We start from the raw sequence: 27,899 nt of genomic DNA on the forward strand, positions 1-27,899 counted from the left end.
CTTCAAACACAGAGTGTTGTTCTGTATGTAAAGATAAAAACACGCTGATCCAAAGATCAGGATGATGATTTCGTTCTGGCCTCAGCACCTCGGCCTACATCTCCCCTCATGATCCTCTGCCACGATATGTTAACTGGAAATACACTGAAAAAATACACCAAAGACTACAGAAACAAATAGAGAGAGAAATGTATTCATCAAATTCACGGTAGGGAATAAAACAGCCACAAAGTAAGTTGTACCATCACGGTTGATTTTCACTTTGAGAAAACTGTAGGAATACTATATTTCACTACGATACAGATTTTTGAATATGGTCTCCTCTACGCCTACACCAAATATACTCAAAAAGATAAAAGACAGCTGGGATTCACTGGAACATTTCTATCTTACTACCAGTTGGAGGCACAAAGTTCAACACTGGGAATGTCATTGTTTTAGAAGAGGGATTTCATGTTTTACTGAAAGCACAATGGTATGAATTGATCGGATGTATCGGGATTTTTTTATGTCTGGAATTCAGTGGAAGAACCTTTTTTTTGTACTTTGTCACCAGCTGTTATGTGCACCAGGTTGTGCTTTGAGTCAGGCCAATTAAAAGACAAGAAAAGCATCAGCTTTTAAATGACCAGCGTGACATCATTTACAGAAACAACTTGCTCCTCTCTTTTTCGCTTTTTAACAACACGTCATGTCGTCTCGGCTAATAAAAGAATGTCGATGGGGGTAAAAAACGAAATTAAAACCGAAAAACTGCATCGTTCCTAGTATGTGATTGAAAAATAATGAAGAAGTTGAGGACAAACAGTTGTCAGAAAACTACCATTGTAATACAAATGGTGACAAAAAGATTATAAATGAATAAAAATCTAGAAAAAACATAGACAGTTATCCAGACCTGTTCCTGCTTTTGGCCCAGTAATGACACAACTCACAAAGCAGGGACAGACTTGTATATCAGGCTATTATTGAAAAGAGGCAATTAAAAACCGATCTACAGTAGGGGGCAGGGGGCAGGAGGAGGAGGAAGAGGAGGAAGGAATCTTAAAATTCGATCTTGCAGGCCGGGAAGGACTCATCCTGCATGACGACGGTGCTGCTGGACGCCAGGACCATGATGTTGAGCTCCTGCTGCCGCTCATGCGTCTGCTGGTACCAGTCACGGGTCACCTCAGAGTCATGCGTGGGGATCAATGTCACCTGAAAGGAAGAGCAGGAAATGAGTGAGCAACCAAACAGGATGAAGTTTTTTTTATGCTGTTTTGAATGGTATTTGTCAAAATTTGAAATATTTTACAATAAAATTCACCAGTTGTGTGCACTATTAATAATTCCTAGCTCAGCTTTAGGGAAGGATAAGGTGACTTTGGAAGAGATCCACTTGATTCTATTCACCTCAGACAAAGATAAACTTGCTGGTCATCATGATGATCCATTTTGGAACCTTTTTCCATGAACAACTATTATTCTGCTAAGCTTCTTTGAGTAATGTTGACTCACTCCCACTGTAGGATATCCTCAAATAGCTTAGGTTGGAGGGGGGTCCAGATTCAACATCACTGCCTACACAGCCGGCACAAAACCTTTTTAATTATTGGGGAGATTTTGCACCACTGCTGGGGCTGTTATCTTATCTTGAATTATCATTATATGTCTATGAGCAGTGCATGTTTTCAAGTCAATTGCTGCATCTGCTTCCAGCTCTATTGTGGTCTGTTGAATATTAGAATGGCTTGAACTACTTTTTTTTTCCCCTATACTGTGTATCAAGAGCAATGTTTGCAGGACAAACACAACATAGATTATTTTAGATTACAAATTAACTTCAGCAGTGAGCTAAGTGTGCCTGGAAGAAAACATTACCTGTAGGTTTGATCCCCACTGAGATTTGCCATCCAACAGTGCATCGAGGACTCCTCGGCTTGGTTCACCATTCGCTGCATCGTTCCCGCTCACCACATAGTATGCAGAGCGAATACGTTTGAAAAACTCCTGGTCCACATTCTTGGCACTACAGTGATTGGGAATGTAGGCTAAGTCGACATAAATTGGAAGACCAGGAGCAGCTGCGGAGCCAGACTTCTGGGAGCCTGAAAGCAAGAACCAAAACTGTCACTATGTCGGAAATGGAAATCTGTTTCGTTGTATTAAGTGTAACTGGTATCTAAATGCTTTCAGGATATACACAGTCCTCTGTTGATTTAATCTATGCTCACCTGAACTGCCCTTGACACTGTTCGTCAGCCCCTTGCCAGTGTTAAAGCTCAACCTGGAAACATCATCATCTTTGGAGCCTTGTCCATCTGACAGGCGAGACATACGTGAGCTCTTGTCTGTGTCCTTCTTCTTCAGCGAGGCACTGCGAGGAGACGATGTCTGTTTGACGGGCATGGGAGACCTCTTGCGCCTAGCAGGGGATGAAGACTTGGTTTTACTCAAGGATTTCTTCAAGCCCTTTGTCTTTGGCTCTTTCTTAAGTGAGCCATTATTCAAAGAGTCAGGATCCACCATGCAAACATCTGGGCGTGGAGGGTGAGGGCAAGGGTCCATGATGGGAGCTGGAGGAGGGTCGTGGCTCCTTCTAGAGGAATGATGGCTGCCTCCTCCCGTGGCAGATAATTTATCAACAGGCATGTAGTCTGCATCTTCATCTGAGTCCATGTTGCCTTCACCAGTGACTAATGGGTATTCCTCTGTGCCTGGAGGTGCATCAGAGTCTGACTGAGAACCGAGGGACTCGCTGACTGAGGTTGGCGGTGTGTCTTCTGTGGCTAGAGCCAGCACTGCTGACATGCCACCAGCTTGTTGCAGAGCGCCGCTCTCCCTGACATCTCTGTGGGTTCGCTTCTTCACTGACATATCATGGTCATTGCCTTCTTGCGACTGGTTGCTTCTTCGTTCGTCCTCTTCATCATCCTCATCGCTGGATAACTGCCGCATGCAGGGGTTGATGAAGGAAGGTGAGAGGTCTTCTTTGTGCTGCCTGTATTCAGAAGCCGAATACCCAGGGGAAGTGCGGCTGTTATAAGAGGAGGTGGCTCCCATGCGTCCATCACCAGCAAAATCCTGATCGCTATCATCATCATCGTCATCATCATCCTGTCCTCCACGGCTGCACTCCTCAGAGTAGAATGGTGAGCGGAAGGGCTGGTCTGTTGTAGAGAGTGAAAGTGGGCGGGCAGGGTGCTCTGGCTCCATCTCACACTCCTCCTCAAATTCATCATCATGACGGTAATGGGGAGGAGAATCTCCTGGAACCATCCCCATCTGGGGTTTTGGCATCTCCCAATCATAAGCGCTCCTATAACCTGCTGCTCCCTCCCTGGACTCTACCTTGGCAAGACCTGGAGCTGCACCACTGGCTGCTTCAGGAGGAAAGGTGGAGCTTGTAGTGACCTCTGTGGGACCATTTGTTGTGTCTGGCTTGCTGGCCTGGAGATGGGAAGTCATGAAGGAGTCATGGACATCAGGGAGGACACCACCTGTCTTTTCTGAGCCAGCTGGAGAAACCAGCTTGTCAGAAATTGAGAGATTACCTGCCAGGCCACTGGAGGGACAACTTCGAGTCATCTCACGCACATAAGCCTCCTCATCCTCTTCCTCACTGCTGTCCGTTTCCTCAAAGTAATGCTTGCCTTCTTTGTCTGGGCGTGGTGAGGAAGTGACACCAAACAGAGCAGCACTGGCTGCCTCTTTATCCTTGGAAAACTCTGTTTGAGACAAAAGACCAACTGAGGCCCCAAATCCAACAGCTGTCTCCAGTTTGGACCCTTCAGACCATTCAGGCTTATAGAAACACTTTGACTGGGGAATGTTGTCCATAACTTCACCTAATGAGGTGGTATGCTCCTTCTTGGCTTCAGCAAAGTTGGTAGATGAGAGTGAGGGGAACGATTTGACTTCCTCAAATGGGCTGAGGGGTGAGAATCGCGCTAAACTGGACTCAACTGTGGGTGCAGCTGTGATCTGTTTTTCAGAAACTTCCACATAATCATCTTTGGCACCAGCAGAGCTCGAGAAGGGGGAATCCATAACCAGTGAGTGTTCATCTTTAAAAGAGGAGTACTCAAAGAGCGGCTCAGCAGAGGCCGGTGTCTCCAGTTCCTCTCCAAATTGACGGCTGGTGGAGAGAGAGCCAGAGGTGGAGGATGAATAGCTATAGGCTGAGGACGAAGAATACCCAGGGGCAGCTGTTGTTGTGTACTGAAAGCTTGTGTCAAGTGACTTCCTACTCGGGAGGTCTGGTGTCTTCTTTTCCTCAAACTCAGCATCAGCTCTGTCACTCTGATAATAACTGACCTCTGTCGATTTAAGAGAGAAATCCTCGTTTCCTTTGTCTATGGTCTGACTTGATAAAAATGAATCTTTCTCTTCATGTCCATATGAATATTCAAATCCTGAGGAATAGCCAGAGAAACCCGTAGTCCCTAAGTCTGTTGGCTTTCCACTGAAGGACAAGGAGTCAGCTTTGGTCTCGTCTTCAGCCTTTGTAAGTGAGCTGGAGCTACATTCTCTCATACTTGGTTTCCCTTGACTGTTATAGCCATAACCAGCCATGGACACCATAAACTCAGGTTTATTTGAGCCAAACATTTCACTGATTGGACTTCCCGCTTCCTTCTCAGACTTTTCTTTGGCACCTTTCTCGATATCATAATCATAAGCACCATCATCTTCCTCTTCTTCCTCCTCATCTTCATCATAATCATCATCATCAAGCACTTCATTATCATCATAGTCCTCCTCATCTCTTGCCGTTAGTTTTCGCATGTCAACCTCCAAACATGCCCCTTTCTCACTGAAGATTGCAGCCTCAGGTTTGCCAACATCAAAAGCTACTGAGGAGTGTGTCAGGGGCTGTGTGGTGTCAGTGAGCCCTTTAAAAGACAAATAGTCTTTTTCTGATGATAAAGATGTGGTTGAGGCCTCAGGTCTGTCTGCCACTGAAGGTAATCTACTGCCTGCACTGTAATCCAAAGTCACCTTTCCTTTGTCTTCTTTTTCAAATGGGGGTACGGATGAAGAGCTTTTGGAGTCGAGCCATGATGCAGTGGAATCGTCTTTTCCATAAGAGGCAGTAAATCCCTTTATTTCTGACATCTTCTCCATAGGTTTGACCGAGGACGGCGTGTCCTGTTGCTGCAAATCCTCTCCACTCTTTGTAATGACTTGCTCCGCTTTATCTAAGGACTCCTGATGATATGAATCAGACTCCACTGAGCTTGTTTTGCTGTCATAAATGTCACCGTATGAGAATGTTTTGCCATGGACATAGGGTGTGTCTTGTCTTATATACAGGGCCTTTTCTTTGCTCTCCTTCTCTGGGAAATCATAGAGACTGAAATGGACACCTTTTTCTGGCTCTTTTAAAGAGGTGTCAACATTCTCCGCAGTATCGTGTTCAAACTCTACTTGTAACTTATCTGCTGATAAGTGCTGAGACATTGCGCTTCTTTCAAAGTCATCATCATTTTCGTCCTCATCTTCATCTGAGAACACCACCTGAGGTTTAGGTTTCTCCTGTGGGATTACAGAAACCTCTGCCTTGAATGGGCCCTTCACTTCTGTTTCTATAGTTGCAGATTTAGCCTCAAAAGTGTTGTCATCATCCAGGAAGCACCCTTCTTTTGCCTCCATAAGCTTGGCCGTAACAGTAGGCTTTAAATCCTTTTTGACAAAGTAATCTTCCTCTTCTTCCTCTTCTTCTTCTTCTTCTTCTTCTTCTTCTACTTCTTCTTCATCAGATTCATCAGATGCTTCAAATGCTGTCTTGTCACCTGGCAGACCGATCAAGGAAGAATTGTCTGAAATAGTCATAGATCTTTCTGTTTTCTGGATGTCAGATTTCACATTGATCACATCTTCATTTTTGTCTTCTGTCTTAAATAGTTTCTCTTCTGTGGGAGAGTAACTGCTGCTTGTAGGTACAGACTGTGTGGGTGAGGCCAATTTCATTGTGCTGTCATCTGGGCTTAGACATCTTTCCTCACTTTCCTGCCTGGAGTGAGACTCTAACCCAGGGGAGAAAGAATGGGGAGGTGAAATAGGCTTTTTATCAGCACCAACCTTTAATCCCTCAGTGTTAAAGAGAGTCTGATTTTCCTTGACATCCTGTATAGGAGAGTACTGTGTAGTACAGATGGGAGGCGGAAAAGAGGTGTCAGATTTCTCCTTTTCCTGGAGCATCTTGGAGGCTGCATATTCATAGCCCTCTTGGAGTTTCCCCAAAGGTATGTCAACATTTGGAGTCTGATCCTCATCCTCGTCTTCCTCATCATCTTCTGCTTCGGGGCTGAACTGGATTGATTTGATCTTTGCATCACCCTCCATCTCAGGAATGTTGGGCTGGTACTCATCAGAAGAGGGAGACTTAAAGCATTTGTCATCCTCCAAGGAGGAGGTGGGTGAGATGGTTCCTGCTGAGTGGAGATACTCCTTTCCATGGGTGGCCTCTGCACGAGAGGGGATAATGTTGATGTTGTCAAGCAGGAGCGAGTTTCTCCCCATTTCCTCAGTCTGAGGTGCTGTAACCGAGGCTATTGACTGGTCCTCGGCTACAGATGTGGCAAAAGATGACAGTTTGTCATATTCTGTGATGGATGTTGCTGAGGAGATGTGCTCTTCCTCTGCAAGAGGAGCAGCAATGAAGTGAGGGTAAGTTGCAAGCTCAGGCTCGTGACGTCCCAAAAAAGCTTTGGGTTTTATATCTGCAACATCAGACACTATGGAGCTCTTCATCTCTTTGATACCATGCATGGAGTCGAAGGTGCCAGGGACATCAGGAACAGATATGTCATAGGAGGCCACATCATAGCGGAGCTGTGGGATCCTGTCCTCTGTCTCCTCGTGGATCTCTTCATCTGAAATGGTCTGTTCAGTCTCAGAATAGCCGGGAATGGTCTCATCTTGGATGAATGAGAACTGCTCTGAGGCGGACACTTCTGCACCTTGCACAGAAACAGCTGCAGCTGATTTTTCCTCAGCTGACTTGGTGACCCACTCTTTTCCATTTTTTTCCTTTTTCCCTTCCTCAGGTTTGTACTTTAGTACTTCATCATCTTCTGTTCCTTCAAATTCAGCTTTTTCAATGACATCGTCCTCCTCCTCTGAGCTGTCACTCTTCTTCGATCGATCTATCATGTCATTCGTTGCTTGGTATTTCTCATATTTTTCCATTTTCTCCTCTTCATACTTCTTGTCAAAGCCATCACTTGTGTCATTTTCAATGGCTGCAATCTCTTTCAATGCACCCTTATCTATGTTATCCTCTTCCTGATTTACTGGAGATTTGGCCAAAGTAGATTTTATCTCAGTGGCTGTGGTGATTTTCTCATCAGGGAAAACTGAGGAAGAAAGTTCAGCTTTAATATCTGTATAAAGTGAATGTCCATGCATCACATCATTCTGGATAGGCTCACTCTTGGGTTGAGGGACCTCTTCTTGTTGTTTTAGAGCCTCAAAGTCCTCAGTGAGGTCCTCAGGGGAGGACACAATAGACCTATCAGCCAAAGCAGCCGCTGCCACCTCTTCAGCGATGTTCTTCGTCACTGGTATTTTGTCATTTGCTTCCTCCTTAACTGCTTTGTTTTTGTCTGTCTTAGGCTTGGCCTTAGTCTTGGCCTTATGCAGAGTTTTTCTCACTTCTGGGGTGAGTGGCTTTAGGTCAGGTTTGGTGATTTTTCTCAACTCTGGTTTACTTGGGTCTTTCTTTTTCTCCACTTTGGCTTTATTTTCCTTTTTCTCTTCTTTTCTTATGTTTTCGTCTTTCTTCACGTCATGTTTTTCTTTCTTAATTTCTTTCTTCTCTCTGTCTTTCTTTTCATCCATCTTGGATGCTTTATCTTTCTTATCACTTTTTTCCTTGGGTTTCTTCTTTTTCTCGGTCACTGGGGCCACCTCACTGTTTTTCTGTTGTTTGGTGGCTTTTAGACTTTCACTTTTGGGCTTTTTCTCCTCTTTCTTTTCCACTTTATTTTCTTTAGTAATGTCACTTTTGGACTCGTCCTCTTGTCCACTGGTTTCTTTCTTTGTTGTTTTAGAATGTGGTTTGGGTGAAGATTTGAGACTCTCTTTGCTGTCTGTTCTTGATCTTATTTTCGTCTGTTTGATGACAGGAGGTGGTGCACCAGATGATATGTCCTTTTGGGTAGCCACTGGGTATCGTAGGAAGTCCAGGTGCTTGAGTTTCTCAAGGCCTTCAAAGATTTTATTCTGGGGTGCGTTTCCTGGAAACAGCACCCTCACTATCTTTTCTGTAGGACGGTGTGGAATCCAAACAATGAGAGCAGTAACTGACGTTAAATAGGGAACAGATATTTCCCCTTCTTTTCCATTGGGCATCATAATTCCTGTCTTGGCTTTGCTGTTTCCTGCCCATTTCTGCATGAGAAACTGCATCTCTTTGCTTTCTTTAACAGGGTTTAAGACATACATGTCTAACTTTCCCACACCGAGTTTGTGGAACAGTGTGATAGGATCAATGGTGTTGCTGACGACTCTGTTAAGAGGCTCTGGTGTGATACCAAGCTTGTTGAGGTACTGCAGTGTAAGAGATGCTTCCTCAATGCTTCGCTTCACTTTCAGTGTAGACTCTGGCATCCGAAGCTTCTCTGGCACATTGAGAAACACGATCCCCAGTTCAGGCGAGATCAGGTTCTTCTTCCAGTCTCCATTGTTGCTGGAGCCAGAGCCTTTGTTACGTTCCTCCTCCTGCTCAGCAATCTTTCTCTGAAACAACCCATTGATGCCAGGAAGGTTGTCAGCTCCAATATGGGTGAGCAGAACAGAGTCAATCCTGTCCAGGTGGCGAACCAGCTTCCAAAAGCAAGACTTTCGGTCAGACCCTCCATCCACCAGCACGTTGAACCCATTGACGGCAAACAAAGCAGAGTCTCCCCGGCCTCCAGGGAAGACATAGCAGCAAGGTTTGGAGAGTTTCAGAAAACCTCCAGAGGTAGGAGGCTCCAGGAGCTCAAATGGTGAGGGCACATCCACTGTCTCTGAGACATATTCGGTGAACTCTGTGACTCCATCCATGTCGGAGAGGTGAGGTTCAGGGTTCAAGCGGTATTCCAGAAGGTTTTGGAGAAGCTGTTGCTCCTGGCTTTGGCCCAGGGAGCTCCAACCCCCGTCTCCCTGACAGGAAACTGTAAGCCTGGCCGGCTGCTCTGAAGAGGCCCTTGATAGGACTTCAATCACCTGACAATAGAATAACAGGAGTAAAGAAATTAATCATCAACCTAAAATAATTGTGTTTTGTACGTTTTGTCATTGCAAGTTAATTGCAAAGTTAATTTATACACACACACTGTAATTTTTTTTGTCCATGTAATTTTCCATTGTTTGGAGAGAAGGTGTGTTCTGCTTACTTGAGGGCTGGAGATTATGTCAGAGAAGTGCTTCCAGGAGAAAGCTCCTCCTTGTAGTAGAATGTCACCTCCCTGCTCAGAGCTCTGGCCACTTAGTATCAACAACTTATTCCCAGCAGAGTCAGTGATCAGGGAACGGATCTAAGCACAATAGAGAATAACAATTGCTAACATTAATGCTGAAACCAAAAATCAAAATGGTATTGTACAGGGAGTTGGAAACAGTTGTAAATCACAAGCAAAGCAAATGGTCAATAATATTTTATGTATAATGAATACAGTGAGGTGCTCAATTTGTCCCCTTAGTATTGTCATCCAAGCAACCCTGAACTACTACATGATAACAGCACATGTGATGATTAACAGGAAGCTAAAGACCGTGATACATGTTAAAGAACTCATATCATTTTTGGTAATTCATGGTGTAGAACTGGACTTGTGTTATGGGTCTAAATACAAGAATTAAGTTTAAATTGTGTGACAACCACCATTTCTCTGTAAATCAGACAGATGTGGCCAGTTACTTAAAACCTGTGCAAAAGAACTATGTATAGTTCCACAACATTGAATGATTTTAGACTGCTTTAACCTCAATTATTATGACAATCTTTTAAAAACTGGTACGTTCAGAGTACAACTGCAGTTTGTTTACAGACCCAAAAGTGGAGTGGAGGACACAACACACACTCTGCTTAACCTGCTCTCAAACATCTGGAAACACCATTTATTTATTGACATGTCTTCTGCTTTTAACACGATTCAACTGCACATTTAAAATCAAATTTAAATAATAATCGTATGGGCTGAATAGTAAATTGGCACCTATCTGACAAAGCGTGCTCCTCTTTTTAAAAGGCAGTTTATTTTAAATTATGCAGAGGACTAATCAGTCTGCACCAGGAAAATGAGAGTACCTTTAGAATGACTGCCAACACACCTGAGCCCACTTTTATCAAAGGACAAACCATTAAGCACGTGCAAATCTATAGCTATATCGGGATTATCATTAATTCTACACTCATTTTTGAAGAAGCTGTGTGCAGAAAGGGACACCAGCCTCTTGTCCCATTTTCATATTGATAGAACCATGATGACACTTTTTTACGGTGCTTTTATTGAATCTGTTTTTGCCTTCTGTCTTGTGCCATGGTTTGGAAACCTGCCTTTGAAGGAATTGTAACTCACTGAATCAAATTGTCAAATGGTGTAGTTTGCTGATCGGGGAGTCACAGCTGTGTCCAGAATCACTGTTTACCAGACAATTGCAGCGGATAACCAGTTCCGTTTGTAATGATGAATCATCAACTTCCATCTGGTCGGAGATTTGATGTCCCACAGTCTAAGACTAAGCCATATAGAAACATCTTTGTTCCTGCTGCAATTGCTCTTTTAAATAAGTAATTTGTCATTATTTGCACTTTTTTTTTTACCCTACTTATTTATCTCATCTTGTTTTTGGGATGACTTTTTTATTCAGTTTACTTTAAATCCTTGTTTTAATACTGTTTATTTTTTTTTTGGGTTTGAAGCCATCTCAAGGTCTGTGTGTAATAGGTCAAATCTACCTACGGGTAAGAATAAAGTCACCTCAACCTGAAACATAATGGTCTTAAATTAATCCTAGAAGTTGAATATTGTTTATTTAATCCATACCTGAAATAGATAACTTGAAAAAAACAAAATGTATTTTAATTTCAACCAAATAAGGTTGATTATCATCATCATTCAGATTAGTCATAAAATGAAAAATAAATGCACAGCCCAGTGTAGATTTGTCAGGTTCAATAATCATGGGTTGGTATTTGTGGTCAAAAGCCTAGCCTACACTTAACTGACAGGTAAATAAATCAGAGCCATCTGAACGTTGTTGTTAACGAATATTAAATAAGGTCCTAGGTCTCAAAGAGCTTCAGTTGAGAGTGATGTGTTTTCTCCAGTGACTCCAATGAGCGATAAACACCAGCGTGAGACTAAGACTTCCCACAGGGAATCAATGTGATGAGCTGTTGTTTTCTTCACCGAGTGAAACCTCGTTCAATTAAATCAGACCAAACACTTTGACCTTAAAAGTGTCCTACAGGAGTCAGAGCATGTAGTTCTAATCACTCTGCAGTTGTGTTGTCTGTCTGGGTGTGACTCACCTCTGAAGCAGTGGTCTCCTCTGATGGGTTCACCAACACCACTGTGTGAAGCACGTCACTCTGATACTGGAGAATTCGCTGGCCTACAGACATGAGACAATAAAAACCCAATAAGTTAGAAACCAAACCTAGCTCATTAGTTATCGTATCTATTGGTTATTGGGGGAAAAGCATGTTGAATTTATAGAGTATATCCTCATTGATAAACTGCCTGTAATGCTGCTGGGAGTGGTGCTGTGTTTCACATGCATGACTTCATCTGTATGCTGCTGAAAACACAGCCAGTTGGTTAGGTTAAAAAAAAAAAATCAGTATGAAATTATGCTTTGACCATTGTCAGTGCATCATCAGCTGCACCCAGCTCCTCTTTTGCTCACTTGCAACATACTGTATGTCTGCAGTGGCACTAACCCCAAATGAAAATAATCCTGCTAATAAAATAAATGCATATATACAATCATAACAACACCACAAAAAATATCTCTCAGCCAAAAGCCTCATTGGCTGTTGCTATGGGGACGTTCTCTGACTGTGTTCGCTGGTAGTGGGCAGGAAGGAGACGCATTGCAGCATTTCTGAGAGAGGGAGGGGAGGCTTGTCCTGCATGACAGTATGCATGCAGCATCACATAGAACAGGAGGTGAAGGCGAGGGCCAAAGTAGCAGCAGCAGCAATAATAAAGGTATGCAGCTACTTCATCAGGGGAATCTACATTTAGCAAACAGAAATGTTGCCATTTCTTCCTCTAGATCACAAATGTGTTGAAGCAGTTCATTTCTCCTTCACTACAAAAACACAGAGGCACACAACAAATACAAAAGACACTAGCGACACCATTATTATTGCCACTATCATGTCAGAATGATTAACCAGATTGTGCAAACTCAAAGCCAATGATTAAACACACACTGTGGCCACGTTTATGCATGCCGTTGTGTTTCTGTCACATTCTCCTCTGAAAAGATTGAAATCTGAATTTGCACAGCTGGTGATCACTGTTAAAACACACAATTCGTTGAAACTGAGGCTCTCGCCCCGATCACTTTTTTATAAAAACTGGGTTAGGTAACATAGTTTTAGCATTAATGAGTGATAATGACCTGCCATAATTACCTGTCAGCTTATTGTGTATCATGTGACCTGGGAGAGAACTAGACATCTGTTTGCAGCCTTTGGGAAACCTGGCCTTTGACAAGAGACCTACTAATTGCAGTGCTGTTTTGAGAATGAACGCTCCTATGAGCTGTTTTACTTAGCAACTGTGCACACGCATACCTTTGATGAAAAGGTTGTTATTCCAGCACTGACAACAATAAGTGGCGAGATGGGAGGGTGGTTGGGCTACGTTTGAGAGCTTTGAACTACGATAAAGACAGATGAAAAGAGGATGAGACTGAGGAGATGTAAGCATGAGAAGGCTGTCAGAGATGCACTGTCATAAAGTAGAATTGATTTAGCAGCATTACATTACATTACATCTCTGTCGGAAATGATTACTGGAATTACTGGAAGACTGTTCGCTGTCCGAGCTCCCAAATGGTGGAACGAGATCCCCATTGATAGCCGGACAGCAGAAAGCCTCCACATCTTCCGCCGACGACTAAAAACACATCTCTTTTTCGACTCTACCTCGACTAAGACAACAACGACAAAAAAGCACTTACTTGTACATCGCACTTATGACTAGCACTTTATAGTTTTGGCTTACTTGAAGCCCTTACTTACTTCTAGCTCTTGTTTGTACCCAATAGTTCACATATTTCTGGATCACCTGCTTTTGTCAGTGATCTGCAGATTACTGAGAGACCTTTAACACTGGATGACCTTCCTGACACACACCCCCTATTTATGCTGGCTTGGGACCGGCACTAGAGTACACTTGCTGTGCCCCCTATGACTGGGGTCAGTGTAGAGTATCCAATTAACTTAATCAGTGGGGAGCAATGGGGATTGGGTACCTTGCTCAGGGGTACCCCAACCCTTGACCTGCCAGGATTCGAACCAGCAAGCCATGTTCCTTTTCCACTTGTCTGCCTTCTTCTACAGTTTTTTCAAGTCCTACAAGTTGCTGGTGATCCACAGCCAGATGTGTTGCTAACATCTGTGCATGTGTCCATAGAGGCATTTCAGGGCCCCATGCAAAAGGGACCTGGGAGACCCTACACCAATGTATTCAACAAAAGAGAATCTCTCTCAGCATGGTCTCCTTTTCTTGTCTTTTTTGCTTTTCCTATCTTGCTGCTTTCTTGGTTCACAAGTTGCCACTCTGAAATGATCAAGCATTTGCCAACAAGCTATTGGCATGAACAAACTTTGAGTGTTGTGTCTAATATTAATACATTTAGTACACTCAGAACTTCAGCTAGAGTACATTTTGTTTTCTTTTTACCAAGCATTACAAATTAAGAAGGTGCTAAGGAGAACTAAGTGAGATGTCTAATAGTGAGGGCTGGGTGTCCGCAGCATTAAGAGAGCAAGCCTACACACTCCTGAGTGTGGTGTATGGTGGGAAAGAGTTTGCAGCTGGCAGTGTTTGAGCCGTAGCAGTAGCACATTTCCTGCTCGCTCGTCCCAGAGCAACCACAGCTTCACACGTACTGAATCGCCAACTGAGGCCAAGACATATGTCAGCTGTGGGCTCGTGTTTATTTGTGAAAGTAGACCATGCCCCACATATGTCACTCTATGTGACTCCACATGGCACGAATCTCCAAAAATACACCAGGAAGATGTTGTCTGTGGTGGTTCAGTATTTCCATCACTAAAAAATGCACACAGAGTGGATCAGTTTATGAACTTCCATTCATCTATTTATCCTTTGCTTCCCATCCACACATCTATTAAACATCTTCTGAGGGGATGCAGGAGACTGCAACACATTCCTAATCACTGACAGGTCCTGTTAAAATACCCCAATTGAATAACTGCCTTGGACAAATCTCTATAACCACCAACATACTGTTGTATGTATTTAACAGAGAATTATTCCCCAAAAAAAGGGTTAATGGCAGCAAAACATTAATGGCCACATATGGTCTCAAGAACAAACATATTAGACATTGCTCCTTTTTTTCTGGCAGACCACAGTTTCCAGCTGGTAGCAGGTTTTGTTTATGATTTGCAGGATTAATTTTGAATGGACACATGATAAATGATACTGTTCCTTAATAATAAAGGCTTTAAGTTGCCCTTTGTTATGACTGCTCAGCTATTTTTGGGGGGTCATTAGTCATAAAGCAGGGAGAACCCAATATGCATGCACTGAGTGGTGATACAGGCACTATAAGGGTGTAAACTGTATGAATGGGCTACCAGTTGCAAAACAAACTCACATTGTGAAGCCTCAAGATTCACAATTTGACCCGCGCTAGGTCTGTTTTTGTGACTAAATATTGGACAATACCAGCTGTAACTCACACTGATGACCACTCATTTGTGCTGTGCTTGAACGACTCCTCTAATTGGGAACATTCCTTCTTTTATCTTCTACTGCTTTATCCTCCACACGAGGGTCACGCTGGTGCCAATCCCAGCTGACATTGGACAGAAGGTGGGGTACACCCAGGACAGGTTGCCAGTCCATCATTTACAAAATTGTCATCATGTTCAGCTATTTAAGCTCTGAAAGAAACCCTGAGGCCTTTGACTCCTCCGGAATAACAGTCTCTCGTGTAACAGCAGTGTTCCTGGTATTTGTCTGAAAATTAGTGTGTACATTCTTATCGTTAGGGTTACAAAACGCGTGATGTGAGGTCACCGTGAACCAAGATTTGACCAAAATAAATTATGTTTTATGCCAGGTTTGAAGAATAACCCTCAAAGTGCTCTTGAGATTATGAAAGGTGCATTTATACAGTATTTTGTGTGACAGTGCTCGTGGACAAATACAGGACAGAGGGTTATTGCAGCTCATGGTGTGCCACAATCATCGATATCTTCTTAGGTTTTCTAAGAAACTGCCTGATAAGAGTTTACATCACATTCACGACATGTCAATTGCCTTTTTATGTGTGTTCTTAAATGTGTGTAGATTTGCTCTCACCAAAGAACAAAGACCAGATAAGAATTTTTTGTTAAATGCTAAGGTGGATTTTAAGAGGAAATTTGTTCTTGAAACTGTTTGGTGAATTAGGCCCACCTTGAGGAAGCACAACCAGGAAACAGATCGGTGTCAACTATGACAAGATGGCATCATACACTTGCTTTTTCTTTTTTTATCTGTGAAGGTTTTGTGTCTGTGAGACACTCAGAAAAAAGAAAAGACACACTGAAGGCTGGAAAATGTTTTGTTGTTGTTGCTGTATTCAACAGGTGAGTAAATTTAGCCTGGCATCCAGCTCTTAAGGAAAAAACATGATTAGAAAAAGGTAAACATGGCAAGAAAACAAATTATGCAATCTCCTAGCTGCATTGCATTCTTTATTATGCCATTAGTGTAGAAACTAGACTAGTTTTGAATGAATTTCTTTGTTTTCAATCACTGGATGTCACGGCAAAGACATCTTTGGTTTTTAAAGATGGAAAAGACACTAACAGTGCATATTTGTTTTTAAATAGTGTTGAATTGAGTCTCTTCTTGATAAAAAAAAATAATAATAAGCATCACAGCAGTGGAATCAATGTAACACCAGACAGTCTGGAGCCGTTCCTCTACCAATCCACCTAAAGACTATTCCTGTTGCTGGGCATCCGGTCTGTCCACTATCCACCCAGATTGAAGCTGCTGAGCTCAGCACTCTGCCTCACCCACCCTGAGGAATGATGGGAGTCCACAGAGCACAGGCCAAGGTGATTTATATGTGTGTGTGTATGCTCTGGCCTAATGGCGAGGTAAATCAGCAAATCTATTCTTAAGATATCGTTTTCCTTGTTCTTCCTTGTGTAGCAACAATGTTTCAGTGCTATGTGCTCGTACAATCTCAAAAACCTGAACTTTCTATCTTTTAATAGCTTTTACTGTTACATCATTAACAAAATAAATATATTCTGCCAATTTAGTATTTGCTTTAGGATTAAACATAAATGGGGGTTCTAAATAGTAACCCTTGCCTCGGCTGTCTTTCTGGATTAAAACAGCTGTCAGTCTCCACGCTCTGCATCTATTTTGGTCAGTTGTGTAAGTTCGGTGTTAGTCAGACAGTGAAGTTGGTCCACAGCAGAGACCCACCTGGACTGTCAGGGGACCTCAAGGTCGGGGGGGGAGCTGCAGTTTTCCCACCATGAAAAAAATCAGGTCACCTGAATTTACTCAGCTGAATGTGGATCATGTTGTAAATGTTGAATGTTAACATTGAGTCAGAGAAGCTGTTTACACTGTGGTTCAACAGAGAGAAGGGGAGGCCACACACCACAACTCTGAAACACCTTTTCTTTTTAAAATCAAACATCAAAACACTGTACCAAATTCTGTGTATGTTAATCTCTATTTGGCAATAAACCTGATTCTGAGAAATCTATATTATGTCTTCTACAAATACACCACAACCGCACGGTTTGACACGATACAGCACAGTATAAGGTATCTGCTGTATATTGTCTCTTTTAGGATCACTAGTGCTGAATAAATCTCAGTCGGTAAATAAAAGCTCCATATATCAAAGTCACTACATAAATAATTAGAACAAGGTCACAGACAAATAGAACAGAATTTATTCAAAAAGGCTGTTTTTCAGTGACCATTGTTGAATGTGATTGTAGCAACTGTGTGACATGAAGACCGTATAGTGTTGTCTTGACACCAAGAGAACATACAGTACAAAGTGTGATGATTAAATTGCACCATATGTATTTCCAGTACGGCCTATAGTTTTTTTTATGGCTGAATTATGGGCTGCACACTTTCGGAATAACAACTATATGCAGGGAAATTGACCATAACGTTACTCACGTTAGTGCAGTGCATCCGAACACATATATACTTGTTTTCTTGCGGATTCCTGCGCTGACTTTGCCCGTCTGCAAGTGTCGCTCCCACAGTAACGCTTATAAAACACGCAGACAGCGCGCCAGTCCAGTCCTAATCCACGTCTTTACACGCATCTGTAGCATCATCCCGGTGGAAAAAAGCAGTGGCTGACCTGCTGTTTTTCTACAGTAAAGCGTGAACCGAGAGGAAAGGGTGAAGCGTCTTACCGTCCTTCCGTGCAGAGGACAGAGCAGGGGATGGAGCAGAATGAGGGGCGGGGATGATGCTGCTGATGCTGCTGATGCTGCGGATGAAGATGAAGCACAGGATCGGCCTGGTACTGAGCTCAACACCTACACACACACACACACACTCGCTCTCACTCGTGCTGCGTTCAGGAACCCGTCGTACGCTCGTGTTTCACAGGTGGCAACGTGACCCAGCCGCGTTCACGTGAATCGGACAATTCTGAGTGATGATGTAAATAGCGAGCTTTAAATCGGGGTTTTAGCCAGAATTTCAGGGACCGATGTTTTGTCAGACCATGATTTGTGAGAATGTCACTTATGCTGCTCACTCCCAGTAATCAAGTTATCTGAGACTGAGAGAAATGCCAAAAAAAATGTTATTTATTTAATATTTTTGTTGGTTATATAAAATATACATGGTGCTAGGATTTTAGGAATAAAAACATACAACTTTCTGCATTGAAATGTTATTGTTATATCTACCTAATGACATTTTTAATTGGTTTGTTTAATATTCAGCCAAAAGTTACTTCTAGCAACTTTGTTTAAAACCGTATTTGATGCACATTTCAAACATGCAGTTTGTTTTATTTGGTCATCTGTCCGTGGCAATGTATGTCATTGGTGCATTCATAGTGTTTGTCTCTCTGAAAAGTCTAAATTACGTTTTGATACAGTTTTTTTCAGTCTCTTTTTAGATTTAAACTGTATACTTCGGGGGTTTATTCAGCAGGTCTGTTTGTCAGTAAATGCTGTAATGTACTTCCTGAATGATAAACACTGAGGGAATACTAAGATGGAGAAGCTTATTAAAATGGTTTGATAACAACTCCCCTGTTGCCATGCTAATTACACATCAATCTGTGAAACAGCAAAAATATCAATCTTGCTTCATGCAAGACAGCACTGGCTGCACAAAGCTGCAGTTGTTAATTGTTTTTCCACTTTTAGGAACTTGTTTATCTAGTTTATCTAGACAAATCATGTTAGATAATACACTTTGAAGGAAGCAAGTGGATTATCTGTTCTGGGAGGAGGCTTTTCACACAGCTGTGACTCAAACAGCAGCTGCAGGGTGGGACAAAACTAAAATAGACTGTAAGCTCTGTTACCTCAACCCACAATAAACTGTGAATCATATCATTTGGCACACACATGCAAAGTCAGGACGATGTATGACACAGTTTCAGTCTCCTTGAATTGGCTAGACAAAAGAAGAGGTCTAGACTTGTCACTGTGCTTTTGTCCCTTAAATAATTTTCTGGTTGTCTTATACAGGAGTTTTTTTCTCTCCACTGATTCTCGCTTACGTGCTATTGCTTGAATTGTTGGGTTTCTCTTCTGTCTATTGTAAAGGTCTCTGCCTTACAGTGCCTTGAGATAATGTATGTTGTGAATTGAATTGGATTGAAGTGAATTGAAAATAATCTCCCAGCTTTTTTTGATATGACACAGCAAAAGGGTTTTCATTTATAGCTCACAAAGGAGAGTGCATACAACTATAAATGATGAGATTGTCAGCAAAGTAAATAAGTCTCACCCCCACTTTTATTACCATGTGTAATAAAAGTATAGTAGTAGTAATAAAAGGAGTAATAGTAACAAAAATTACTTTGGTTTATGTATTTAGGCAAAGGCCTTGTTTTATACAGACTGCTATCTTGCACCATGATGTTTCTACAGCAGTGCGACATGCATTACTATGTAACGGAAAAGGAAGTGATTTGATCACATAAAACTGATGAATTCACCCACGAAGAAGAAGGAGGAAATGGCAATGAGAGTGAAAGAGTGTTATCATCATCTCTGATGCACTTAGGAAAGGAAAAGGATGAGCAGAGGAGTCCTATACGTTAATGATTCTCCGAATACTCATTATTAGATATTTGGTGTGTGAAATGTAAATTACAAAGAGCAAACTTTTTATTCATTCATGTAGATTTAAGGTTAGTTAGATGAGTCACAACAAAAACGTCATACATTTATGTTGTTTATACGGTGGTTCTCTTCACAAATAGCAGGGTGTTGTCTGCAGCTGCTTTGCTACCTCTGCAAAAAAAAAAAGTGCATCACATTCACTGTGTTGAGGCAGCATCATCTCAGATGACTAGCCGTCTCTAAATGTTAGACAGCTGTTAGCTTTATCTACAGCTCGGCTGCTCCATGCCAAGCCCTTCTTTCCAGTCGCACTCATTCTCTCTCCCCTGAAAGCTTTGCCTCCCTCCCTCCCTCCTCCAACTCCTTACATCATCGTCAGTTCTCTCACACACTGAAGTTGGCTCACACACACACACATACACACATACAGTGAAAGACACAGAGAAAGCAGCTGGTCAAGGTCACATGGTTTCTCAGTATTTGTAGAATTTGTGAAAAGTATAAATCTTATGTGTGTACGTGAGTAGGTTGTCAAGGATTATCACAAATCACCATGAACTGATGATTTCGCTTTCACCTGAAGTGAGATTGAATTCTTTACAACTGTTTAACTTTAAGGCATATCAGATTATCCTTAACCTGACCTTAGTTATATGTATTGATGTATAGTATTTAATCATTCAGTGAAAAGAGGCTCCTCTTGCAACTTTCAACAATTGAGTATTTGAAATGTGGCCATGCATGATTCTATTAGTTCAGACAGAAATATAATTTTTATTCATCCTCAACTTTGAGGTATAGAAATAACAGAGTCTACAGTCATTTTGAGTAAATATCTCATTGTTTTCTCTTTAAACTCTTCAACATTTTTCTCTGGTATTACAAGATTCAAATTGGTGTTTCTGAGAGAAATGTGTCAAAAACCTTCGGGTGATTGCTATCCATTAGTAGGATTTTATTTCATCAGACATATAAGATGTTAATAATATATTTGTGGTAGCTCAGAGAAACTCTGTGCAGCCTTTCAGAGCTTTTAGTGCTAGAATGTCACTAGAACAGTGCCACAATGATCACCATTTGCAATGAAAAATGTTTACATCCATATTCGTTTTATTATTTTTTTTGGATTTGTCACTTTTCTCAGTCTTATCAATTGTGAAAATAGGATATTTGAGTATGGCCTCAGGATGATTGTGTTTTATTTTATGAGCAATAACTTAGTATTGACAATTTGTTCTCACATTTTAGCAATAAAACGAAAGTCAATTACACCCAGATACGATGGTAAATGCATATATATTCCTTTTAATGATTAAATATCCCCTCCACTTATTTGAAGGGGACATGATTAATGATGCATAATGGTCCATCCCTAAAAAGCACTGCAATTTGTCTTTATACATAACATTGTAATCCTCTAAAGGGCTGCTTTTATGACAGGTCTCTATACTGTGCACTATTGCAACTGTACCTAATGAAGTGGTAATCTGACGTATTTGTCCTCCACCCCAAGGACATTACAAACGTCCCTACAGTCTCTCTCCTTCCATCAGACAGATCACATTGCGGTAATTTGACTGTCTGTGAGAATTTCCAATGCATTAGTGTACACACACACACAGACACACACACACACACACGTATGTGGTTGTATGTTGCCATGTCCAGATGAAAGGCACAGAAACAGGAAAACCTCCCTCCTGCTCTGTAACTTGGACTGCAGAGAAGCAGAGGGGCGGATCAATATCAGCCTCTAAATTATTAACCAGTATGCCTTCTCCTAAACCACACCCAATAAACTGCTTTTTACCATGCCTGGACATTTTTAAAGCATGTTATTAAAATTTTAACAACTCAATATAGATAACTGACAGCGATGCAGACTGTGTGTTTTCCCTGCAGGTCATTATCTGGGACCCTTATTAGTTCATTTACTGCTTGCTGGTGAAACCTGTATTGCTTTTCACAGCACATTTGTGTTATTTGCTATATGTTAAAATCCTTCTCAGGCAGAAATCAATAAAGAGACAAATGAATGTACAATGTGAGGCAGAAAACTTGAAACAGGCATGTCTGATGGTTCACGAATGTCATAGCTTTCTCATGGAGATGGAAAACATTTAAAGATTATAGAAGAGAGACAACAAAAAATGACATTAGCCTACAAGTTGTACGTGCAGTTTTGATTTAATGTGATAGCGCAGTAGTCAGACACAAGACACAAGCTTGCTGACTCTGCTGAGTTAATTTGCCACCCACTCCTTCATTATGATTCCACCTTCGTTATTTTGAGTATTGGTTGTTCTGCCTTGTTTTTTTCCCTTTCTGACTCCGTGTGTGTCTGTTGTGTATACACAAGGATCATCCGAAGCTACAGATAATGATATATCTGTGAGTGAGAGACATCACTCATCTCTGTCTCTGACTGAGGCAAATGACAAAGGGCAAAGGGAAATGTGCAACAAATCTCGTTAGCTATCAGATGCAATGCCATTTTGAAGACATCCGTAGTCCCTGGAGGACGATGCTGAATTCTGCGTGTCCTTGATTTAGCTATGAAAACAATCAGCTGAAAATATTTGTCTGGGTCAAAGTATATATTTTATAAAACCACAATCGCCACATCCAAAGACAATTTCAGTCAAAGACACTGAATAGTAATATTGAATTATTAGCCAGCAGCACTGTCAATAAATGTATAAGCAGAGGGTCAATGTATTGATATAAGGATGATATGAGGCTGTAACAATGCTCACATGTTAAGTGAGTGTTGTTATTTGTGTGCACATACAAGAATCATAAGATCCACTGAGCTTTATTGACTGAGGGTCATCGGATGTCGCCTCATTCTGTTTATTACCAATTGGTCAGTCACTGAGACTTTATTAACTGCACCATATCAGTGGCAGCTGCATTCATCGAGGCATTACCACCACCCTCTTCCCCCCACCTACTCCTCTTCCTCTTCCTCCTCCTCCTCCTCCTCCTGCTTTCCAGGGATAAAGCATGATCTTAGGTGCTGCCAGTTTGTTCTCACCAGTCGATCGGGACACAGTTTGTTGTGAGCAGAGAAGACACACAGTGATGGATGCAGTGATTACCTGTGTGTCCTTTATCCTTTGCATTCTGACACAGCAGACGCAACTGTGCATCACCACCACAACTGCTCAGGGAAGCAGGTGTTTTCATGGAGCTCAAAAGAGGGACTTTTGAGACTTACAGGAAAATAGCTTTGGATACTTAGGTGACTCTTACAGGGGGAAGAGGAGGAGGATTCTTTTCTTTACATTATTTAAATTATTTTGTGCTTTAAAGTGGACTAAAAAGCCGACCAAACCCTATATGTTATCTGCATGTCATTATAGTAATATAAATCACCATCTCACCCTCTACAGGCCTGGTCTTGTGGGACATGTTGTCAATATCTAATTTTCGCTTCATTTCAAGCTCAGTTCATTGTGCTTTGATTAATTTAATTTTATTACAACTCAGAAACCTGTACTTTACAAACAATTTTATTCAAGTTGTTATATTTTCATTATGAAAATGTCTTAAAGTGATTTTTCTTATACATTTCATAGTTTATAAAATGTCAGAAAATATAAAATATGCAATATTTTGTTATACCAAAACTGTGGAGTTATTATCACATACATGGGTAAATAATCACGTTTAAGGTGTTGCAGTGAAATATTTTTTTTACTTTATGAAATGTAAAAATTGTCACTTGGTTTCTGGGCATTAAGAGAAATGTAATGTAGCTTGGGGTCTAACAGCCAATGGCTCATATTACTGGCCTTGATCAGTTAGCCTAAGCCATTCACTGTCTCAACTCTTAAACCTTCATGTCCCTATACCATCTGTGTCCTGTTATCGGTCTTTTGTGTGTTAGGGGCAATTGAAATGTGTAAAATATTATGCAGACTAGCTGTAGAGCGTTAGAACAAGGCCTTCGGGAAGCCTTTGAGACCCGCCGAGGGCACTGGCTGTTCTTCAGCACATATGCCACCCGTCAGGAGGTCACTGTCATGTTGGAGCTGCTGGAGCTTTTCTACATTCCCATCAGAGGAGTATAGAGGGGAAACTGGTGGCGATCGCGTTTTATGTGGTTATTCTTCTACAGATTTGTACTCTGATGAAATTCTAAATAAATATGTCTCAAATGCTCTTGATGTTCCATCATCTTTGCTAAGGAGGTGGGCTGTTTTGTGTTGTCTTAAGACCCTGGAACTAATAGTGATTGGTAAGTGTTGGCAAATTAATCCAACTGTCAACGAAACTGTCATCCTCTAGATCTTATAGATTTTTCCTCTGTGTTCCCTGTGTCTGAGCCCGTCAGCCATGATGACTGTGCACTCCTTGATCAGCTGTAAATCAGGCGCACACAATAAGGAGCTGCACAAGTCACAAGGCAGGCGAGCCACTCCGGTAAAAGACCTTGTGTGCGCTATGAGAATAAGACTTTGTTTTTTTTGAAGTCCTCTGAGTGTCATCATGACAAGCGCTGCTGGTAGATGAAGCTCAGAGGGACTGACCTTCAGTGGACCTCTGAGGACATTTTACTGCCTGGATCTGATCAATTTTCCAATGTGACCTTTGCATACATGTAGCACCGAACACAGTTGTCTCATCCCACCTCATCCTCTACCTCACTTAACTGTGAACTATCCTAACATGTAGCCCAGAAACCAGTGGAGCATTAAAACACAATGGTTCTGGGATGACCTGGATGAATTGTTTTAATAGGGAAAATATTAATCTTTATATTGGCCACAGTCTCCACACAGTGTCTTGGCAGATCCACAATTACTGAGCTATTGCTCTCTCCACACTGAGTGCACCTCCTTCCTCCCCCTGACACCAGCAATTGATTGGTGTTTCGTTTCACTAGTTTTTACTCAAACCACTGATAGCAATAAAAACCGACCAAGTGAACTACTAAAAAGCAACACAACATAAATCATAAAATCACAGAATGAACACAACTAATTTCACTGAGACTGCATAGCTCCCAAGTATCATTTTCCCTCTCGTCTTGAAAAATAAGGCCTTAACTAACAATCAGGAACCAATTAGGACGCTTTGCATCCAAGTCCTGACATTTCTCATTCCTCCGTGCAACAGAGCTCCATTGTTTCTGAAAATCATTAAAGACCATGCTCAATGAGCCTCACTGTTGCTGTTGGTGATACCCTCCTTCATCACCATGAACACACACACACACACGCACACACACAGCTAAACTCTGATGGTTCATTCAGGGTTCAGTTGGGTGTGACTTCCCTATTCCAAACTGTAGCACAGCTGCATTTGCCAGTCAACTCCAATAGCCTGCTTAGGTGTTTAAACACCAGCTCAACCCGCCTGGGTTTTTTTTTCTTTGCCACAAAGTGTTAATTTGCACTTACAGTTTTGCTGTTCTCTGCTTGCTTGCTCACACCTTGTTTTTCATGTGCCTTGGAACCATCACTCGTGCCTTTAGTCGGCTTGTTGACCAGCTTTCAAATATCATAAAACCTCCCGTCCTCTGCATTAGATTCTCATAAATTCTAATGTCTCAGCAGTACATTTTCAAAAAAGAAAACCAGGGACCATCAGGGACAGAGATTTGCTGCTGCCATTTTGGCTGAGGCTGTTTCTAGACATGAGCATATTTGAAGTTCACTCATCACTTCCATTTGAATGTGCTCACTGTGAAGAGTGAGTGTTTGACTCCATACTAAATGAAGTCTTCCCATTTCTTATTCTGAAAAGAACCTTGTGTGACTATTTTAGTTTTACGTAAATCTATATTCTGAAGTATCTTTATCTTGCAGAGAGTCTTTTTCTTGACTCATTTAGAATACACAACTTACGCAACCTGATGGTGCACTTGTGTTTAGTTAAGATTTCATTTGAATGAATAAGAGTCATGTGCTCAATGGGCTATAATCAAATTCGGTCTCTGTCAATTTTATTTTTAAGCTCTGTAGTGCTAAACTACATAATGTAGTCTTCTTTAATGTATACACCTCTAAATTTCATTAATTCATTCATTCATGAATCCGTCCATCCATCCATGCATTCTATTCCACTGAACTCATTCATGTTCTATTTTACTTTGACCTGTCATTGAAGCATGTGGTCTCATTCAGCCACACTGCAGCGACACTGTTAAACTCTCCAGAGTCTTTCATCAAGCAAATGCATGCATGTACGCCACCTGCAGAAGTAAGCAGTTAAAAATATACGTGAACAAGGTGAAGAAATGCCTTGTCTCTGCAGATTTCTCACAGGATGTTAGAAAGGTGATAAAAACGTGAACGTGCTGGTGTTATGAGAGGCACAGAGGAAGCTGTAAATTTATGCATCTTGAGAGGATAAAGATGGTGAGAGAATGACGTAATGGTTAATTAAAGCAGAGCAGAGCACGTACTGTATGCTGCCTGGTTTTATGCACACTTTCAATTTGCGCATTAAAGTGTTTATGCTTGAGAGAGGTGGAAAAAGGGTCTATTAATTAAAGGTAAATGCAGTAAAAACAGATCACAGAGGAGAAAAATCAGGCACATAATTTTACCCAGCAGTGATGGTTACATTATCGGTGGGCAATCCAGTGTTTTTAAAGCTTGAACCACAGCCACAGACAATAAACCCAGACATTTTGGCTTGTGTTACTTTGATTTTGACCATTAAAGTCCTTTAGATGTATGGTTGTTGGATAATAAATTGCTTGAGTATATTTTAAGAGAGAAAAAGACAAAGTCTGTGACATTATGTCAAACTACGTTTTGTACAACTATCTAAAGACCTGTGTGAGAATATAAATGTGCACCACCAGATCTAAAACTCTGCTCAGTGTTCAGTGAACACCAAATGAGCACATTTTAAGATCTTCCTTATTTAAAACCACTATGCTGCATTAAGTGATAGTATGCCCGTGTGGGTGGCACAAGTGCTTTCTTTGAGCAGACACACTCACAGCAGCAATGTAGCAGGCTCTAATCACAGGCTATCACATGGTTTAATATTATATTCCTGAAAGAATTAGTGTTCATTCTCATGTTTGCCCCTCATTGATTCCCACCGTGACATGCAGTCTGCATATGAGAGCCTGATCAATAGCATCCATGTTCTCCATCTCATCCGATAACACCCAGGGAACGTGAGGAGAAACACGATGCAGCAAAAGAAACGATATTTTTTTTGTCAAACTTGGACTGAATGCAATCTGATCCACAGCGTGTCTCTGGGTGTTTCTCTGCAAACACAGCTACCAGCGAGATGATAAGGCAATACAGCTCAGGCTTTTATTGTCTCCAGGCAACAAAAAACTGAAAATGCTCAAGGATGTGTCAAAAACCAGTGTGTAAACACTCCCTGGAAATCAACAGCTGCATATTTCAACTATATATACTGAAGCCAATATGATTTGAAGAGTTCAGACTGACCTTTGACTTGTGCTGAAAACTGAGCTGTGTGCTTGGTCTCAAACACTTGCAGCTCTTTGTTCAGGTCACAAACGGTTAGATCAACGTTCCAGGAGCATAAGCCTGTAACACAACAGGGAAAAGGCACAATGACTAGTGACAGTGAAAGAAATGTACAATGTTATATGCAACATTTGCCTCAAGTATCTGAAAGAGCTTCTTTGGCAGCACCATAGTCATCATAGAGAATTACTTGACTAACACCTATGGCCTAAAAGTACAGCACTATCACTGATATACTTTAAGCAGTTTTAACAAAATTAAAAATGTGGGTTTTGTTGTTGTTGGGTCTTTATTTTTTTATATACTGAATTCCATATAATAAAAGATTATTATATTAAATCAAGATTTTCATACAAAAATTCCTTTTTGGCCTGAAAACACCAATGACCAACAAATAAAACGTTTTCTACCATTAAAACCAAAACATATGTTGCATGAAGACTGTAAATTATTGGAGGGAGAATTTTCTTCAGTTTATAGACAGTTTTTTGGAAACCGGTGCTTTTTTTCTGACACATTTTACCCATGTTTAGTCAGATACATTTTCGTTACAAATGTAAAAATCTGCACACACATTATTAATATAATATTTCTAATATTAAAGTTTTTCTCTGTATATTAAATGTATAGTATAATACAAATAACACATTATATTGTTTATTGATATTACTTTTTCTCTTTGGACTTCTGTTGCCATACCTTGTGTGATCTGTTTCTTGGCAGTGTCGAGGTGATGGGTGGTGGAAATCTCTCCGATAACAATCAGCATGCGACAGTTTCTGTGCTGGAACGCAGCTCCGGCTTGGTGCTGTCCATGGTGCTGAACAGACTCCTCCAGCTCTGCTCGAACTAGTGAGGCAGCTTCTGCGATGGGGATCTCCATGGTA

General features: G+C 41.4%; 1 protein-coding gene across 2 annotated transcripts; it reads right to left on the reverse strand.

Annotated features, from left to right (window-relative positions):
- Nucleotides 1-27,897, reverse strand: map1aa (microtubule-associated protein 1Aa). Of its 2 annotated transcripts, XM_058629220.1 has the most exons (7): nt 27,712-27,897; nt 26,971-27,072; nt 11,510-11,592; nt 9,369-9,509; nt 2,217-9,198; nt 1,864-2,090; nt 1-1,200 (listed from the first exon to the last, which is right to left on the reverse strand). In XM_058629220.1, exons 1-7 carry the CDS (start codon nt 27,893-27,895, stop codon nt 1,045-1,047), a joined length of 7,875 nt encoding a protein of 2,624 aa, XP_058485203.1. In that variant the 5' UTR covers nt 27,896-27,897; the 3' UTR covers nt 1-1,044. The 2 variants fall into 2 exon arrangements, with proteins under 2 accessions (XP_058485203.1, XP_058485204.1); XM_058629221.1 differs by lacking the exons at nt 26,971-27,072; nt 27,712-27,897 and adding an exon at nt 17,642-17,779.
- Nucleotides 27,898-27,899: the final 2 nt, after the last annotated feature.

Source organism: Solea solea, chromosome 5 (genome assembly GCF_958295425.1).
Source record: "Solea solea chromosome 5, fSolSol10.1, whole genome shotgun sequence".
NCBI classification, from domain to species: domain Eukaryota; kingdom Metazoa; phylum Chordata; class Actinopteri; order Pleuronectiformes; family Soleidae; genus Solea; species Solea solea.

Excerpts from the sequence above, each read along its gene's own strand:
- map1aa (XM_058629220.1), bottom strand. The coding sequence starts at position 27,895 with ATGGAGATCCCCATCGCAGAAGCTGCCTCACTAGTTCGAGCAGAGCTG. Across the intron at positions 11,593-26,970 it reads GTTTTCAGCACAAGTCAAAG|GCCAGCGAATTCTCCAGTAT; the intron begins GTCAGTCTGAAC and ends TCATGTCTGTAG. Across the intron at positions 2,091-2,216 it reads CAGTGTCAAGGGCAGTTCAG|GCTCCCAGAAGTCTGGCTCC; the intron begins GTGAGCATAGAT and ends TCTTGCTTTCAG.